The sequence below is a fragment of the Pipistrellus hanaki genome (assembly GCF_964339955.1).
Source record: "Pipistrellus hanaki genome assembly, chromosome: 3".
In the NCBI taxonomy this organism is placed as follows: domain Eukaryota; kingdom Metazoa; phylum Chordata; class Mammalia; order Chiroptera; family Vespertilionidae; genus Pipistrellus; species Pipistrellus hanaki.
The window spans coordinates 13193497-13210589 of NC_140505.1; the positions used below are offsets into that span (position 1 = coordinate 13193497).

A 17093-nucleotide genomic window follows, 5' to 3' on the forward strand; every position below is an offset into this window, starting at 1 on the left:
TTTTTTTTTTTTTTTAAATGTATTTTTATTGATTTCAGAGAGGGAGAGACATAGAAACATCAATGATGAGAGAGAATCATTGACCAGCTGCCTCCTGTACTCCTCCCCACTGGGGATCAAGCCTGCAACCCGGGCATGTGCCCTGACCGGGAATCGAACAGTGACCTCCTGGTTCATAGGTTGATGCTCAACCAGTGAGCTACTCTGGCTGGGGGAGGTCTTCAGTTCTTGCATTGTCTAACTTTCCTCTGACCTTTCTGGCGATGGGAGCTGGGAAAGGCACGGCACCCGCCAACCCGCCCTGCTGCAGCCAGCAAGTGTCCATAGCATCCAGCCCCTGGCTCCGGATGCGGAGAACACACTCTGTCCTGAGCCAAAACAAACACTTCCCCATCTGGGAGGCCCACTGAATGACAAGCGGCTTTTGATGTAGACATCACTCCCCCAGAGAGCCATTTGTGTGGAGGCCAGCGGGGAGAGGGAAGGAGCTTGTCCGCCAAGATGCCCTGCTCTCCTGTGTTTGCTTCCTGCAATGCGATCCTCTGGGGTTTGGGTAGAAGCGATTACCCTGGCCCTTTAAAAGGAAAGTTGCTGCTGAAACCAGATTCTTGCTGGCAGAGCCCTGACATGCCTGTACTGGGGCTGATGAAATAATCTGCCGAGGACTGAGCTCACTTCGCAGGCCTTTGTGACTGGAAGTGGAGAGAAACCAGGCAGAGGTGTGACTCTACCACGTGTCATGTCGGGGACTCTGGGTAGCCTCCGGAGGTTTATGGGTCCTTTATCCCAGAAAGACTGAGACATCGTTTTGGAAAACGGAATTCCTGCAGTAAAAGCATAACACGGAGAAGCAGCTCAAAAGCAGAGCACCCTTGGGCCACTGCCAAGAAATAGAGGTGTGTCTTAAAGCTGATCCAAGTTTGGGGACCCCAGAGAACAGGACCCTACAACGTAATGAAAATTTTAAAGCATTGCTTTAAAATCATGGAAAAACAGAGGATCCAAGATGGCTGCTCGGGTATACACCTAGCCGCAGCAGCTCACAACAATTTCAAGGGAATACAACTAAAATGTAGAGTGGACATTGCCCAGAGCTACAGGTAGTCGACTGACTGAAAACTCTACAATAGGAAGGAGGGAGAAAACCAGAAGGAAAATCAGAGGAGCTGAAAAAAAGCCTAAGGTACGGAGACATGCTGCGCGCTCGCACGCACGCGCGCGCGGAGAAGTCGCAGCCGGAGAGGAGGAGAGGGCTGGGTGCTGCCTGGCGTTCCCTAGCAGGAAGGAAATAGAACCCCCAGCCTGGGCTGAACCCCCGAACCGGCAGCGCTGAGCCCCAAGTTATGTGCCAGACCCTGGGGACCCAGGCTCCGGCAGGGGGAGACAATCCCGGGGGACGGCGAAATGCGGGGCCCCCGGAGTCGCGCGCACATGGCGCGCAGAGGACTGAATGTTGACTCTGATGCTGGATTACCCTAGCCGGAAGAAACAAAGCCTCCGGCGGCAGCTCTGAGCCTCAGTCCAGACCGCCCAGAACTCCAGGTCTGGGCCAGTCCCTGGGGACCCAGGCTCGGGCAGGGGGAGACGGAGCTGTGAGGTGGAGTCCTGGGAGCGCGGGGAAAGGCCGAGCCCCCGGAGTCGCGCACACTGTGCGCAGAGGACAGTCTGTTGACTCTGATCCTGGACTCCCCTAGTGGGAGGGAGAAAGAAAGCTCCAGACTGGAGGAACGCCACGAGGAGCAGGAGCCCCTGCCGGACACCGGCCAGCCGGGCGCCAGCAAGGAGCCGGGCGACCGGGCCCCCAGTGGGGGGGGTGCCCCTGAGCCTTCGACTGCTGAGTGCTGGCAACGGAGCCAAGGACAGGGGCTGCTTCCTGGGCGGCGCCGACCCCGGCAACAGGCTGGAGCAGCGTGGGAGCCCGCGGAGAACAAAGGGGTGCCACAGGCCAACCTGCTGAGCTCCCAGGACAAGGAGGAAGAAACCAAAGAAGTTCTCAATGTGAAGAAATCAAGTGAGAGCAAATGATAGTAAAATTACTTAAGAAAGAATACAAAGAAGATCTTGAAAAATCAAAGACTAAGTCAGAACTCAATGCACCAGCCAACATTGCAACATAAATGCGTTTTGTTTTTTTTTAAAAAAGAAAAAAAAAAAAAAGAGAGAAAAGGGACAGAATGTTGGAACAGCGGCGACCAGGCCTAGAGTGGCCAGGCACAAGGCAGTGGCAGCTGGGCCCGGAGCAGCAGTGGCCAGGCCCCAGAGCAGCAGCAGCCAGAACAAGAGCATCAACGGCCAGCACTGGAGCAGCCAGACCTGGGGCAGTGGCAGCCAGGCCTGAGGCAGAGGCGGCCAAGCCCAGGGTGGCCAGTCCAGGAACACCCAGACACAGAGTGGCTGGGCCCGGAGAAGCCCGGTCCAGAGCAGCCGGGTTGGGAGCAGCCAGGCCCAGAACAGCAGTAGCCAAGCACGAAGCATCCAGGCTGGGAGCGGCCAGGCTCAGAGCAGCCGGGTCGGGTGCGGCCAGGCCCGGAGCAGCGGCGGCCAGGCTGGGAGCGGCCAGGCCTGGAGCAGCTGGGTCTGGTGTGGCCAGGCCTGGAGCAGCGGCTGCCAGGCTAGGAGCGGCCAGGCCCGGAGCAGCAGCTGCCAGGCTGGGAGCATCCAGGTCCGGAGCAGCCGGGTCTGGTGTGGCCAGGCCCGGAGCAGCGGCTGCCAGGCTGGGAGCGGCCAGGCCCAGAGCAACAGCTTCCAGGCTGGGAGCGGCCAGGCCCGGAGCAGCCGGGTCTTGTGCGGCCAGGCCCGGAGCAGCGACTGCCAGGCTGGGAGCGGCCAGGCCCGGAGCAGCCGGGTCTGGTGCGGCCAGGCCCGGAGCAGCAGCTGCCAGGCTGGGAGCGGCCAGGCCCGGAGCAGCCGGGTCTGGTGCGGCCAGGCCCGGAGCAGCAGCTGCCAGGCTGGGAGCGGCCAGGCCCGGAGCAGCCGGGTCTGGTGCGGCCAGGCCCGGAGCAGCAGCTGCCAGGCTGGGAGCGGCCAGGCCCGGAGCAGCCGGGTCTGGTGCGGCCAGGCCCGGAGCAGCGGCTGCCAGGCTGGGAGCGGCCAGGCCCAGAGCAACAGCTGCCAGGCTGGGAGCGGCCAGGCCCGGAGCAGCAGCTACCAGGCTGGGAGCGGCCAGGCCCGGAGCAGCCGGGTCTGGTGCGGCCAGGCCAGGAGCAGCGGCTGCCAGGCTGGGAGTGGCCAGGCCTGGAGAAGCGGCTGCCAGGCTGGGAGCGGCCAGGCCCGGAGCAGCCGGGACTGGTGCGGCCAGGCCCGGAGCAGCGGCTGCCAGGCTGGGAGCGGCCAAGCCCGGAGCAGCGGCTGCCAGGCTGGGAGCGGCCAGGCCTGGAGCAGCCGGGTCTGGTGCGGCCAGGCCCGGAGCAGCGGCTGCCAGGCTGGGAGCGGCCAGGCCTGGAGCAGCCGGGTCTGGTGCGGCCAGGCCCGGAGCAGTGGCTGCCAGGCTGGGAGCGGCCAGGCCTGGAGCAGCCGGGTCTGGTGCGGCCAGGCCCGGAGCAGTGGCTGCCAGGCTGGGAGTGGCCAGGCCTGGAGAAGCGGCTGCCAGGCTGGGAGCGGCCAGGCCCGGAGCAGCCGGGACTGGTGCGGCCAGGCCCGGAGCAGCGGCTGCCAGGCTGGGAGCGGCCAAGCCCGGAGCAGCTGGGCCTGGTGCGGCCAGGCCCGGAGCAGCGGCTGCCAGGCTGGGAGCAGCCAGGCCCAGAGCAGCGGCTGACAGGCTGGGAGCGGCCAGGCCCGGAGCGGCCGGGACCGGAGCAACCGGGCCCAGAGCAGCCGGGTCGGGTGCGGCCAGGCCTGTAGCAGCAACAGCCAAGTCCAGAGCAACTAGGTCGGGAGCGGCAGTGACCAGACCCGGAGCAGCTGGTTGTGGAACGAACCAGAGCAACAGAGGCCAGGCCCGGAGCAGCCAGGCCCGAAACAGCTCGCTCCTCGCCTGTCCCTGCCCACGGCTGCCTCTCAGACATGGCTGGAAACTTTTGCGGGAACTTGAGGGTCTGCTGAATCAAGTGATGAAGGCTTAGATCTGGATGTGTTGAGTTAGTATAGCGCTGGGGTGTTGATCTGTGAGTGCCTTGGGTGGGGCCTGGATGAGGCTGGTTGACCTATTTGAAAATGTCTTTTGTGTGAAGTGTATCATTGGGCATGTGGAGGTATTATTGATATGAGAAAATACTAAGTAACAGATTTACTATCTGAAAAGGGATTTACTATCGGGGAAAGGGAGGGAGGAAGAGACTGAACATAAACTGTGCACCTATGGATGAGGACAATGGGGGATGGGGAGGGGGCAGAGGGTGGGGTGGGAACCTGGTGGAGGGGGGAAGAAATGAGGAACCTTTGTAATAATATGAACAATAAAGATTGATTTAAAAAAAAAAAAAATAAAATCATGGAAAAACATCTCAATGATTTGTAAACTTATGTACAACACTGGATTCAGGTGGTTTTCACTAAATTTCATCCTAAGTGATACCTAAGCATTGAAGAAGAAAACAATCCCTCCTGTAAGAGGAGTCCCCTGAGGATTTTTATAAACGCTGCCCGCTGACCTGCTGAGTCACGCTGGGCCAGAATGCCTTTCAGCATTGAGCCCATCTAAGCAGACCCCTGTTTAAGGGGTTCAGCTGCTGAGAATATCGGGACAGTGTCATCATACACCCAAGGTGTCATTAATATGCAGGCTGGCATATTAATGACGCTGAGACTCAGACTGAAGGAGAAAAATCTCACAATACAGAGCAAAAGGCTTGGGAAGTTGCAGATTCTTGCTTCCTTTCAGTTGGTGCAGAAAATGGAATTAAGTGGGTTTTGTTTTTGTTTTTTAATATATTTTTTTATTGATTTCAGAGAGGAAGGGAGATGGAGAGAGAAATGTCAACAATGAGAGAGAATCATTGATCGGCTGCCTCCTACACACCTCCACTGGCAATCAAACACTCAACCTGGGCATGTACCCTAACCTGGAATCAAACCATAATCTCCTCATTCATAGATTGACGCTCAACCACTGAGCCATGCCAGCCAGGTGGAATTTGATGTTTTAGAGCAGTCATCCAGGAAAACCTCACTGCTCTCTCTGTCCAGCTGTCCAGCTTGGGGTTGACCACCAGGTGAGAAGTCTGAGGAGGGAGGCACCTCAAGAAGGGGACCATGGAGTTATAGCGGTTTCAGTGCAGGCATGCAGCATGGGAGGCCAGAAGCAGAGCCTGGTGCAGGACCTGGCAGGGGCTGAAGTGGGTAGACACCTCGGACATCCCCACATGCCCATGTGATAGGTCCATCCAGGCCTCGGCATCAGGGAGGCTGGCAGCTTGGAAGATCACTGGCCTGAGTTGACCAGCTGATCCAAGAGAGAATGTTCTCAGTCTGGGGTACCGCAGGGCACACTGTCACAGTGGGAGTGTACCTAGGGTAATTCAATTGAAAATGTTCTATTAAAATTGGTGCACAGCTCTTACTACCCACCTCATCAGAGAGGCCGTGTTTGCATGACATGACTAAGAAAATAGAAAATGTGCCTTCAGGGTTAACTTTTGGTATTCGTAATGGAGCACAGCATATAGAAAAATACAGAGAGATTTGGTGTACCAGAGGCCTCAGACATCTCAGTGGGGGCAAGGGCGTAATTCTTTATAAAGAACAGTGGTGGCTGTGCTGTGGAGGAGAGACCACTGGCTTTGAGCACGGACTTGATTCCAGTCTGAGTTCCGTCACTCACCAGTTATAAGAACTGTCTGGCAAGTCACAGACTCGGAGGTTCACTGCCATGCTCTGTACTTGGGGATGTTGTGTGCCCGTGGGGTGCTGATATCAGATAAGGCCGGGACAGTGCTTTGCCAACTTACAACCCTATATAATTTGAGGGACATCATTTTTTCCTAAGTAGTGGCTGTTGTCATCAACTATAAACCACACATCATCATAAATGGCATCAACACTTTCATTAAGTGCTGACTGTATACAACACAAGGAGCTAAGGAATGGGGAAACAAAGTGGTTTCAGGGCCGTGGACCTCAGGGCCCTCACAGTCTTCTTAGAGAGAGAGAACATGCTGCATCACCACTCATTATAATAAAATAAAAAACAGTACCCGCATCCGCAAGACTGACCTAATAGTGAGTCAAGAATGACCCAGGAGCCCTAGCTGGTTTGGCTCAGTGGATAGAGCGTCGGCCTGCGGACTGAAGGGTCCCAGGTTTGATTCCGGTCAAGGGCATGTACCTTGATTTTGGGCACATCCCCAGTAGGAGGTGTGCAAGAGGCAGCTGATTGATATTTTTAACTCTATCCCTCACCCTTCCTCTCTGTAAAAAATCAGTAAAATATATTAAAAAAAAAAAAAAAAAAAAAAAAAAGAAAGAAAAAGAAAAAGAAAAAGAATGACCCAGGAATGAGGAGTGCAGAGGATAAAGGGGAGCTAGCTTTTATGGGCAGGATCAAACATGAGCTGAATGTTGAAGGTCAGCCAGGACGTTGCTGGGTCCCCAGTAAACATTTGATCACACATGGTACAGGGGGCTTAGTGGAGAACAGAAGGCATGCAACCCCATGCTTACAACTCTCCAGATCTCAACTTTCTCTTAAAAATGTAGGTCACCCATCCTGGTTCCTACATATATCAGAGAAATACTGTAAGAAGGTAAAATGATATTTTAAATACTAGGACGTTAAGTCTTTTGGAACAGAGAACTCAGGTAAACAAAGAGACTATTATTATGTCATTCATAGTTTTTCAATGTTTTCATTAGACACCAAGCTAAGAACTTCTATTTATGCAACCCAGGGAGTCTATGAATGAAGGATTTGCTCGTATGAAGGATTTTTTTTTTTTTCTTGGTGCTCAGAACACAGGAGTATGTGAGTGAAAACCAGACAAGGGACTGGATTAGATGGCCAGTTTCTGTTTGCTAAATGGCACACGGACACCAAGGAGAGCCAGCTGTAGCCATTCCCAGGGCTTGTGGCATGCTCTAACATCATTGCAGGAACACGTGTCTCTCCTACATCCTTTCTTTCCTTTCATGGTCACTTCAGAGGAACCACAAAGGAGAAATCCAGACTTCCCAGCACCTGGAAGGTGATAATCACACGGCTCGAGCCCACTGCTCGGGAGACCAGCTCCCCGAAGCCTGCGCGGGCCCTGCCGAATGCCTTCTGCAGGAGCACTTTCGAGCTGGTGCTGTTGAGAAATGCCCTCAGTTTTCTTCTTTCCAAAGCGTTCTCCTTTGGGCTGTTGCCTTTTCAGCGCTGAAACAAAGGGGGCTGTCCAGTGATAAGCAAGGGCCCAGCAGCTGGCGCAGGGCGGGCCCCGTTGGCAGGAGGAGGGCTGCGATCAAATGAGTGACTCATAGTTGGAGGAGGCTGCCAACCCAGCTGCTCTGTGCCCCACGTGCCTTCTGTGCTGAGAACACAGTCTCCCCCAGCCCTCATCAACGCACGAAACTGTTCCGCCGGCCAGAACACCCAGCGAGCCCCTTCATTCTATCCATATTCAATCAGGTACTTGAAACAGCAGATGACTCATCTTGGACATAGCCAAGACCAACGGCGTCAGGCTCCCTTTGTTGAAGAGTTAACTGTAAGTTCCAGAAAGGATTCCAGTGAGTGGAGTCCTTGTTGCTTGCAGGGCAGCTCTCTGAAGTCAGGGAAAGCCATGACCACACTGGAGCCTCAGGAAAGCCAAGCCACAGAGCAGCACAATCTCTTTTTTTCTTTTCTTTTTATTTTATTTTATATTTTATTGATTTTTTACAGAGAGGAAGGGAGAGAGATAGAGAGCTAGAAACGTCGATGAGAGAGAAACATCCACCAGCCGCCTCTTGCATACCCCCTACCGGGGATGTGCCCGCAACCAAGGTACATGCCCTTGACCGGAATCGAACCCAGGACCTTTCAGTCTGCAGACAGATGCTCTACCACTGAGCCAAACCAGTTTCGGCTCTCTTTCTTTCTTAAACATCTTTCTGGAAGATCATCTGGAAGTACTTTCTGCTGAGACCTGGCCATAGTTCCCAGGTTGAGTTTGCTGTAAGGGATCCAGGTGTAGTTTATCAAAGAAGCATTGGATTTCAAGTGCAGAGGCCAGCAGCGTCACTCCTGGAATGAATAAGGGTCTTAGGATGAATTTCTTTAACTCAGGGGTCTGCTACTAATGCTGACTGCGGTTTGGAGGCAAGGTTTCCATCTAGGAGGAAAGACAGTGGTATCTCCCAATGGCAATAACATGTGTTGTCCTGAGAACCAAGAAGCAATAGCAGTGGGGGATTATTAAAAGTTGGATGAATTAATGAATGAACGGGTTGGAGCAGGGTGGAAAGGATGGAGGAATGGGGTCAGGGTAAGGGAGAGTGATACTTCTCTGAGTATTTTTAAAAATAGTTTTGGTGTAAGTGTCATGGTATATTTTACATACTCAAAATAAAACCAGTAAGTCTGGCAAAACAATGAAAATTGTTTCCCATTATCATGTTTGGAATGGTCAGGAAGTAAAGGACTCAAATAAAGGGCACACACGTTAAAAGTTTTTCTGGCTTTTAAGGAATCTGAAAAAAAAGCTCTGAAATGGAAATCGACCCAATCTAGAGTTCTATAGCTTCCTCATCCCTGGAAATCTTTGTATAGACATACAAGTATTTGCATGATGCCAGGGAGGGGTTGACAAGCATGACACTATAGATTGAATGTTTATGTTTCCCCAGAATTTGTATGTTGAAACATAATTCCCAATGTGATGGTATCAGGTGGTGGGGTCTTTGAGTAGTAATTAGGTCAGGAAGGTGGAGCCCTCTTGAGTGGAATTAGTGCCCTCATAAAAGAGACCCTTGAGAGATCTCTTGCCCTTTCTGCCATATGAGAAAATGACAAGAATACAGCCCTTGATAAACCAGGAAGTGGGCTTGCACCAGAACCAAATTTGTTGACACCTTGATCTTGGCCTTCCCAACCTCCAAAACCATGAGAAATAAATTTTTGTTGTTTATAAGCCATCTAGTCTATGGTATTTTTAAAAAAATATCTATTTTACTGATTTTTTACAGAGAGGAAAGGAGAGGGATAGAGAGTTAGAAACATTGATGAGAAATATCCATCAGCTGCCTCCTGCACACCCCCTACTGAGGATGTGCCCGCAACCAAGGTACGTGCCCGCAACCAAGGTACCTGCCCTTGACTGGAATTGAACCTGGGACTTTTGAGTCTGCAGGCCAATGCTCTATCCACTGAGCCAAGTCTATGGTATTTTGTTACTGAAGCATGGCTGGGCTAAGATCTGTGAATAGCCTTTTGGAGGTTATGGGACGTTATCAGAACTGGATTCAGGATAGTGGTAATGCAGGTGATTTGTCTCTGAGTCTTGTATTCTCGTTTCCTACCTTCTCTTCTCTCCTTAAACCTCCGTGATTAGTTCTCTCAACCTATATCCATTCCTGATTATCCCAAATGATGCATTAAGTCAGGTTTCTGTAGAACAATCTTTAAGTCCTAATACCATACATAAAAGTTTTGATAGTCTAACCACATCTAGTGTTCAGTACAGTGTTGTTTTAGAAGATAGCTATAATCACATCCGGTAAAGGATCCAGAAAGATTTTAACCTAGAATTCAGAATATGTGATAAGTGTATATGTTCAAGTTCCCACTGAGGTAGTCCAATGCCAAGTCAGCCATTGGCATGCAGAAAAATCCTGAGTAAACTTGACCTTTGCTTCCTCTACACTAGAAAGTGGAATAGATGTTGTCAAGTCCTAGGAGAAAAGATGCAAATCAGAGAAGACTGAGTGTCCAGAATCCAGTAAAGATCCAAATTGATCATGGAGATTCTAGCCAAACCCCAGATCCTCCTAAATCAATGATGTTTGGGTTAATTTGGACTCCTTTTCCTTGGACCATCAGGCTACCTCATAACCTCCTTCCCAAGGCAAGGATCCTCTTAGATACCTTCTGCCAGGAATAGTTCTCCTTTGCTGTCCTTTACCCTCATTAATTAGCATTGGAAAAGAGAAGAAAAGAAAGAGTAATTTGTCAAGACATTCACTCCATGGAAATTCCCCCAAATGTGTTATTCTTGCCTTTATTTTTAGCAATGACATCAGTTGGGTTAGATTTGGGTTTCTAATGAATCAATTCCATTCACATCACTCTTTATTAAATATGCCAAGCAGATTTTTACATTACAAAGTTACTCATTTTTAGTAAGAGTTATTTAATAAGTTCATCTTTAGATCTTCAAGGATTTATAGCTATTCAACAGAGTGGGGAAGGGCTGCCTCATTTATTGGCTATATATTTAAAGAAGAAGTTTTGGAGAAGTTATTCAAGTAACATGTGTCTTTCCTCTTCAAAACCCTCCTAATTGTTTGGTGGTCATGTGGACATCACAGAAGAGCATATTCCAGCCCTAAGTTCTTGAAAACCAGGAAGTGTTACACAGTACTACAGCTCCCCAGAGCCCCATCGTTTCAGATCTGAGCCTTGGGTTATGATAAGTAAATAATCTTTGAAGTGCTTATCTTTGCTTCTGGCAAGGGTATCACAATTCAGATGTACAGCTTCATAACGCCTACAGGAAAGAATTTAGAAGAAGAAAAAAAAGAATCCACATCTTGGCATGAAACAGGGGAAGGCACACTAACAACAGAAATTACAAATGTGAAGAGGATATGGGGGCGACTTGACTCAGAGCTGGAGAGAGAGAAAAAAAAGAACCACAAGATTTCAATACCAGTAGTTGGATCTAAAGCCAAGAAAAGAGATGAACTCACAGATACCAGGAGTATTAAATAACCAGATGTTATGAGACTGTCATCATGGCATCTGGATATTTAATACCCTTACTGCCGAACCTCAGTTCTGTGGAATAAGCTGCTGTTTCTGGACCAAATCTAGTTGGTGCTGAGCTTCCTGAGAGATGAAGCCATACATCCCAGGTGCACTTTGAAGTTACAAAAGAAGTTCTATTGAGCCCCGGAATTTAGTGGGACTGGAGCTGTCTGCCAAACTTAGTGTTTGTAGCCACAGGACCCACGTGGCTTACCATTTATGGGAAAAGCCAACCTGGTGGAGATGAATGGTTTCTACCCTAGAGAACCTCCTTGATGGAACTGGCTTGAACGGTACTTAGTTGGATTTCACCAATGATGGGTACAAGCAATTGCCCCACCTAGAAAAATGTCTTTAAACATGGAAGTCCTGGACAAATCCACTTCAGAACCAAGCACTGGGAATGGGCTTCCTTTACAGGAACTGTTTCCTGTAATGACACACAGAATTGTGCAGTCAGCTGTCTTCTCCTTTTCTTGGCTCGGAAGTACGTTTTATGTTTGATGGCCATCATTCTTTTCAATCAGAATGTATTGCTTATGTTCTCCCCCCGCATTTTTTACTTTTTGGTTCATTTTGGTTCTTAAAAACTCTTTTACAACCTCCCCTCCTGCACCTGCCCGCCCCCCCCCTCCCCCCCAATGAAGTGGGTGGCATATAAAAAATGTGCAATTAATTCAGAGATTTAAAATGTGCCTTTGATGTGTGTTTCCAAACGGCACCACACTCCCCTGGTGGACTATTTGTCTCCTCCCGCCCCATTGTTTATTTCCCCCAAGTGAGAAAGAACAAGAAAGCAGAGCAGCAATTCCACAGTGGAGGGTTTGCTTGGAAAATTCTTGGGAACAAACAACTGACAAAATAATACCCTCTGAAACTTAGGTCCTGTGGAGAATTATGATTCCAGCGTTCAAAGACTCTTTTCTCTTGTTCCAAAACAGAGTTGGAAGTGGGTTTTAGCCAGTTCTTTCCTGAATGCTTAAGTAACAACTGAAATAAAAAAATGTGACTACAGGTGCCGTCTTCACCCAGATGCATGGAAATGGAATGTCTACCTACCATTCCAGGCAGAGGGCGGAGCTTGCAAAAGCACGGACATGGACATGCAGATGGGGATCTGGCAGAGTTCCCCACCCTGCTTGCTAGCCACATCCCCAGATGTTTAGGACATCCATGCAAACCTTTGCCTTTGTCTCAAATTGTCCATAATAATCAACACGGTTTTAGGAATTCGTTCGGAAATTGGAAGAGTGTCCTTTCGATAAGAATACGTGGGCCTTGGGGGCTGTTTTCCTTCAAATGAGTAACGGTTGACCTTGGGTCACTTTGAAGAGGAGAAGTCCTGGTGCTTCCTAGTTCTGTGTCCATTTTCTTTTTTTTTCCTGTGTGCATTTTAAAGGCATGGTAGCCGGCTCCCCTCCGAGCCTGGCATCCCGCATGTGCACCTGGGCAGCGCTCAGCTTGCTGCCATGAAGCCAATGAGGACTAAGACATCCAGGAAACCTGTAGGGAAGAAAGGATCCCAAACGAGTCTTAAAGACCCAGTTGGAGTATACTGTAGGGTGCGCCCACTGAGCTTTCCTGATCAAGAGTGTTGCATAGAAGTGATCAATAATACAACGGTTCAGCTTCATACTCCTGAGGGGTACAGACACAACCGAAATGGAGACTATAAGGAGGACAAGTTCCTCTTTTGGGTAACATTTTTCCTTCACCGGGAAAGGAGGGATGTATTCATGAGAACTTGGAGGTCATCTGACTACCCTGTCAGTACTGTCCTGTATTCCATCTACAAAAGGAAAAGCGATGGCATCTACATCATCAATCTGAAGAGAACCTGGGAGAAGCTTCTGCTGGTAGCTCGGGCCATTGTTGCCATTGAAAACCCCGCTGACATCAGTGCCATCTCCTCCAGGACACTGGCCAGCAGGCTGTGCTGAAGTTTGCTGCTGCCCCTGGAGCCCCTCCTATTGTCGGCGGCGTCACTCCAGGAACCTTCACCAACCAGATCCAGGCAGCCTTCCGGGAGCCAAGACTTCTGGTGGTGACTGACCCTAGGGCTGCCCAGCAGCCTCTCACAGAGGCGTCTTATGCTAACTTGCCCACCACTGCTCTGTGTAACACAGACGCTCCTCTGCGCTATGTGGATATCACTATCCCTTGCAACAACAAGGGGGCTCACTCAGTGGGTCTGATGTGGTGGATGCTGGCCCGGGAAGTACTATGCATGCGTGGCACCATCTCCCATGAACACCCGTGGGAAGTCATGCCTGATCTTCCCTTCTACAGAGATCCTGAAGAGATTGAAAAGGAAGAGCAGTTGAGGCTGGAAAGGCTGTGATCAAGGAGGAATTTCAGGGTGAAGGGACCGCTCCTGCTCCCGAGGTCACTGCTGCGCAGCCTGAGGTCACAGACTGGTCTGACGGCGCAGGTGCCCTCTGTGCCCAGTCAGCAGTTTCCTACTGAAGACTGGAGGGCTCAGCCTGCCCCTGAGGACTGGTCTGCAGCCCCCACCGCTCAGGCTCCTGAATGGGTAGGGACAGCCACTGAGTGGCCTAAGCTGCTCTCCCACAAATTCTCAACTGAACAGAAATAAGGTTGATGGAAAATAAAGTTTCTTTAAAAATAAATAAAATAAATAAAATAAAATAAAAACAAGGATCATGCCCTGCTGATGTGGCTCAGTGGTTGAGTGTCAGTGCATGAACCAGGAGGACACTTCCCTGATTCCTGGTCAGGGCACATGCCGGGTTACAGACGTGATTCCCAGTAGGAGGCATGCAGGAGGCAGCCAATTAGTGATGTTTCTCTCTCATCGATGCTTCTATCTCTCTATCCCTCTCTGTCCTCTTCTCTCTAAAATCAATAAAAACATTTTCTTAAAAAAAAAATAAATAAAAAAAATAAAGGCATGGTAGCCGAAACTGGTTTGGCTCAATGGATAGAGCATCGGCCTGCGGACTGAAGGGTCCCAGGTTCGATTCCAGTCAAGGGAATGTACCTTGGTTGCGGGCACATCCCCAGTAGGGGGTGTGCAAGAGGCAGCTAATTGATGATTCTCTCTCATCGATGTTTCTAACTCTCTATTCCTCTCCTTTCCTCTCTTTAAAAAAAACAATAAAATATATTTTAAAAATAAATAAATAAAAAATATGATCCTTTAAAAAAAATAAATAAAGGCATGGTAACACACTGACTGTAGTAGACAGCAGGTGCCAATAAGGGTTAAACGTTTGCGTCTTTAAAACTGGAAACCGGAAGGAGCTTAGAACAGCAGAACGCTGGTCTGGGAATGAGAGCTTGAGTTCTACTGCTGCCTTTCCACGATCTAGTACAGGAAGAACAGCCCACGGCCACCCCCACCATTCACCGCTTCTCCCTGCTCGGGGAGGCTGATCCCGCCCAGGCATCCCCCCACCCCCTCCCCTGGCTGTCTGGTGTCCCGTTGGTCTTGGCCTGGAGATGACAGGTGGCAACGAGTAGGTGGTTCTCCCGTGCCAGTCTCTGCCTCATCATCGTCTCTTCCCTTAACCTTGCCCCCACCTTTCTAAGGTTTTTACATCAAACTATCTGGAGTGGATTCTGTTTTCATCCAGGCCTCTCACCAACACCCGCGTTAGCCAAGTGGAAATGGTTTGGAGCAGTGGGATTGAATTCCCAACCTGTGGAACCACACCAGCCGCGTCTAGATTCCGTCTGAGACTGTGGGGGTGGAATTGGGAGGGAAACGGGGAAGATAGGCCCCCACCAAGCCTGGGCTAGACCTGCTGCTCTATCAGGAGAAGGGCAAGACCAAGGCCACTCCAAGGGGCCCAGCCATTTTGCTTCAGTTTTACCCACCAAAGACAGTCATGCACTTGGACACCTGGGGATAAAAGAGCTTTGCTCGTGACTCAATCAAAAAATTTTTAATGACTTTTTTTGTTTTGTTTAAATAACAATTAGACAGGAAGGTGACAAGATCCAGGCTTCATTCTGCTGGCAGCCGGGTCCCCAGGACCTGGACTGAGCCAGAGCGTGCATCACCGCGGAGAGACCAGGAGCACCCGGGAGCAGAGGGGGCCCTGGGCGGCACGGACACCCTCATCAGCCTTTTCCATGGACACACGTTATGTACACATTACATCCGAGTAGGACAGTCACTGTACCATTTCCCCAGGGAGACACGAAGCTTTCTGAGGCAGGCAGGGCGCGGCGGGGTCAGGCCACGGAAAGGGGCCGGACGTGAAGCGGGTGGATAGCCAAAGTGCAGGCGGGGGCCGCGCTCACAGCAGCTGCAGGAGCCTGAGCGACTGCAGGAGGGCGCTGGGCTCGGCGGCCGCCAGGTACTGGCAGCAGAGCCAGTCCTCCAGCTCCACCCCTCGCCTGCGGTCCACGGCCTTCTCGGCGAACTTCATCATCATCAGGGCGCGCTTCATGTCGATCCAGTTGTGCAGCGTGCTGCTCAGCGCCTCCTCCGAGGCCCCCGGGCCCCCCTGCTCCACCAGCTCCCGCCGCGGCCCCCACAGCAGGCACTGCAGCACCCTCTTGGCCTCCCCGATGCGGATGCGCTTGATGGGGTCGGCCTCCAGCAGCAGGTGGGCGAGCCGCTGCAGGCCGGGCGAGTAGAGGGACAGGGCGGGCAGTGGTGGCAGGTCCTCCCGCCGGTAGTCCTGCTCCCACAGCTGGGCCCGCACCTCGAACGGGTTGGGCTGGTGCAGCAGCTCGTAGATGAGGATGCCCGTCTGGAACTCGTCGAACTTGCTGTACTGGGAGGCGGACACGATCTCAGGGGCCAGCCGGGCCTGGCTCTTCTTCTGCTGCAGGTTGGCGGTGCTGCCCGGCTTCTGCTTGGCCTTCAGGAAGTTGCTGATGATGAGCCGGGGCAGGTGCTCCTCCCTGGGCGCCCCCGGGCAGGTGGGGGGTGGTGGGGGGCTGGGGGTGACCCTGGTGGGGAGGGTGGTGGAGGGGCCGGGGGCGGGACTAGCAGCAGGGGCAGTGCCTGTGGTGGAGGGAGAGGTGCTGGTAGTGGTGGGGGCGGCGGCGGAGGAGGAGGCAGGGGGGCCGGGGGAGGCCTGGGGGGTGCAGTGCACCAGCAGCAGGTTCTCCAGGCAGAGGTCCCGGTGGATGACCCTGTGCTCCTTGAGGTGCTCCAGCCCGTTGCAGAGCTGCAGCAGCAGGAAGCACACGCGGCGCTCGTAGGCCTCGGGCTCGGCCCGGTGGGTGCCGGCCGAGTCCCGCACGAAGTCCGAGGCGGTCTGGTGGGGCACCTCCCGGGTGATGACCACCACGCAGTCCTGCTCCTGGGCGGGGGGCGGGGCGGGCGGGGCGGGCGCGGGGTCCTTGGGCACGTCCTTGGGCACGTCCGGCGGGGCGAGCATGCTGGAGGGCACCGAGGCCACGAAGTGGCCGCAGTCCTGCTGGATGTTGAAGTGCACGGGCACCGCCGGGCTGCAGTAGGAGGCCCCTTTGGGCTCGGGGCTTTTGCAGATCTGCGGGGGGGAAAGGAGAGGCGAGGTCAAGAGGGGGATCCATCCTCTGTTCAACCAACGGTGTTGGGGACATTTGGAAATCCCCCTGTGAAAAGGTGAAGTGAAACTTCCTTCACGCCATGCACACACATGAACTCAGAATGGTCACAGAGACTTAGGTATAAGGGACCGAACACACAAATGTTAGAGGAAAACAGAGGCAAGAATCTTGGGTTGAGCAAAGACATCTGATACCATACCAAAAGCATGGTTCCTAAAAGAAAGAATGGATAAGTTTGACCCCAGCAAAATTCAAAACTTTTAGGCTTTAAAAATGTACCTTTAAGAAAAAAGAAAGGGCCCTAGCCGGTTTGGCTCAGTGGCTAGAGCGTCGGCCTTTGGACTGAAGGGTCCCAGGTTCAATTCCAGCCAAGAGCACATGCCTGGGTTGCAGACTCGATCCCCAGTAAGGGGCATACAGGAGGCAGCCGCTCAATGATTCTTCTCATATTGATGTTTCTATCTCTCTCTCCCTCTCTCTTCCTCTCTGAAATCAATAAAAATAAAATAAAACAAATAAAAAGGAAAGGCAAGCAAAAGGCTTGGGAGAAAATATGGACAAGACACATATCTGATAAATGCTTTGTATCCAGTTTACAAAAAAAACTCATCACTCAGTTATGAGATAAACTTCCCAATGAAAAAGTAGGGCAAAGGTATGAACAGGCATTTCACCAAAGAAATATGTAAATGGCCATAGGCATCTGAAAAGATGTTTCACCATC

The 17093-nt window shown here is 51.7% G+C and overlaps 1 protein-coding gene and 1 pseudogene across 3 annotated transcripts in view; one reads left to right on the top strand and one right to left on the bottom strand.

Annotated features, from left to right (window-relative positions):
• The first annotated feature begins 11746 nt into the window (after positions 1–11746).
• Positions 11747–13454, top strand: LOC311618700 (small ribosomal subunit protein uS2-like; annotated as a pseudogene). The gene has a single exon. The product of its transcript is annotated as a small ribosomal subunit protein uS2-like (transcript).
• Positions 13455–14751: 1297 nt separating this feature from the next.
• Positions 14752–17093, bottom strand: part of PRAG1 (PEAK1 related, kinase-activating pseudokinase 1) — a 55353-nt gene continuing 53011 nt past the window's right edge. For both annotated transcript variants that reach the window (XM_084876896.1, XM_084876897.1), the window contains one exon: positions 14752–16329. In XM_084876896.1, the coding sequence (XP_084733022.1) occupies positions 15124–16329 (1206 nt within the window). In that variant the 3' untranslated portion in view covers positions 14752–15123. The remainder of the gene's footprint in view (positions 16330–17093) is intronic.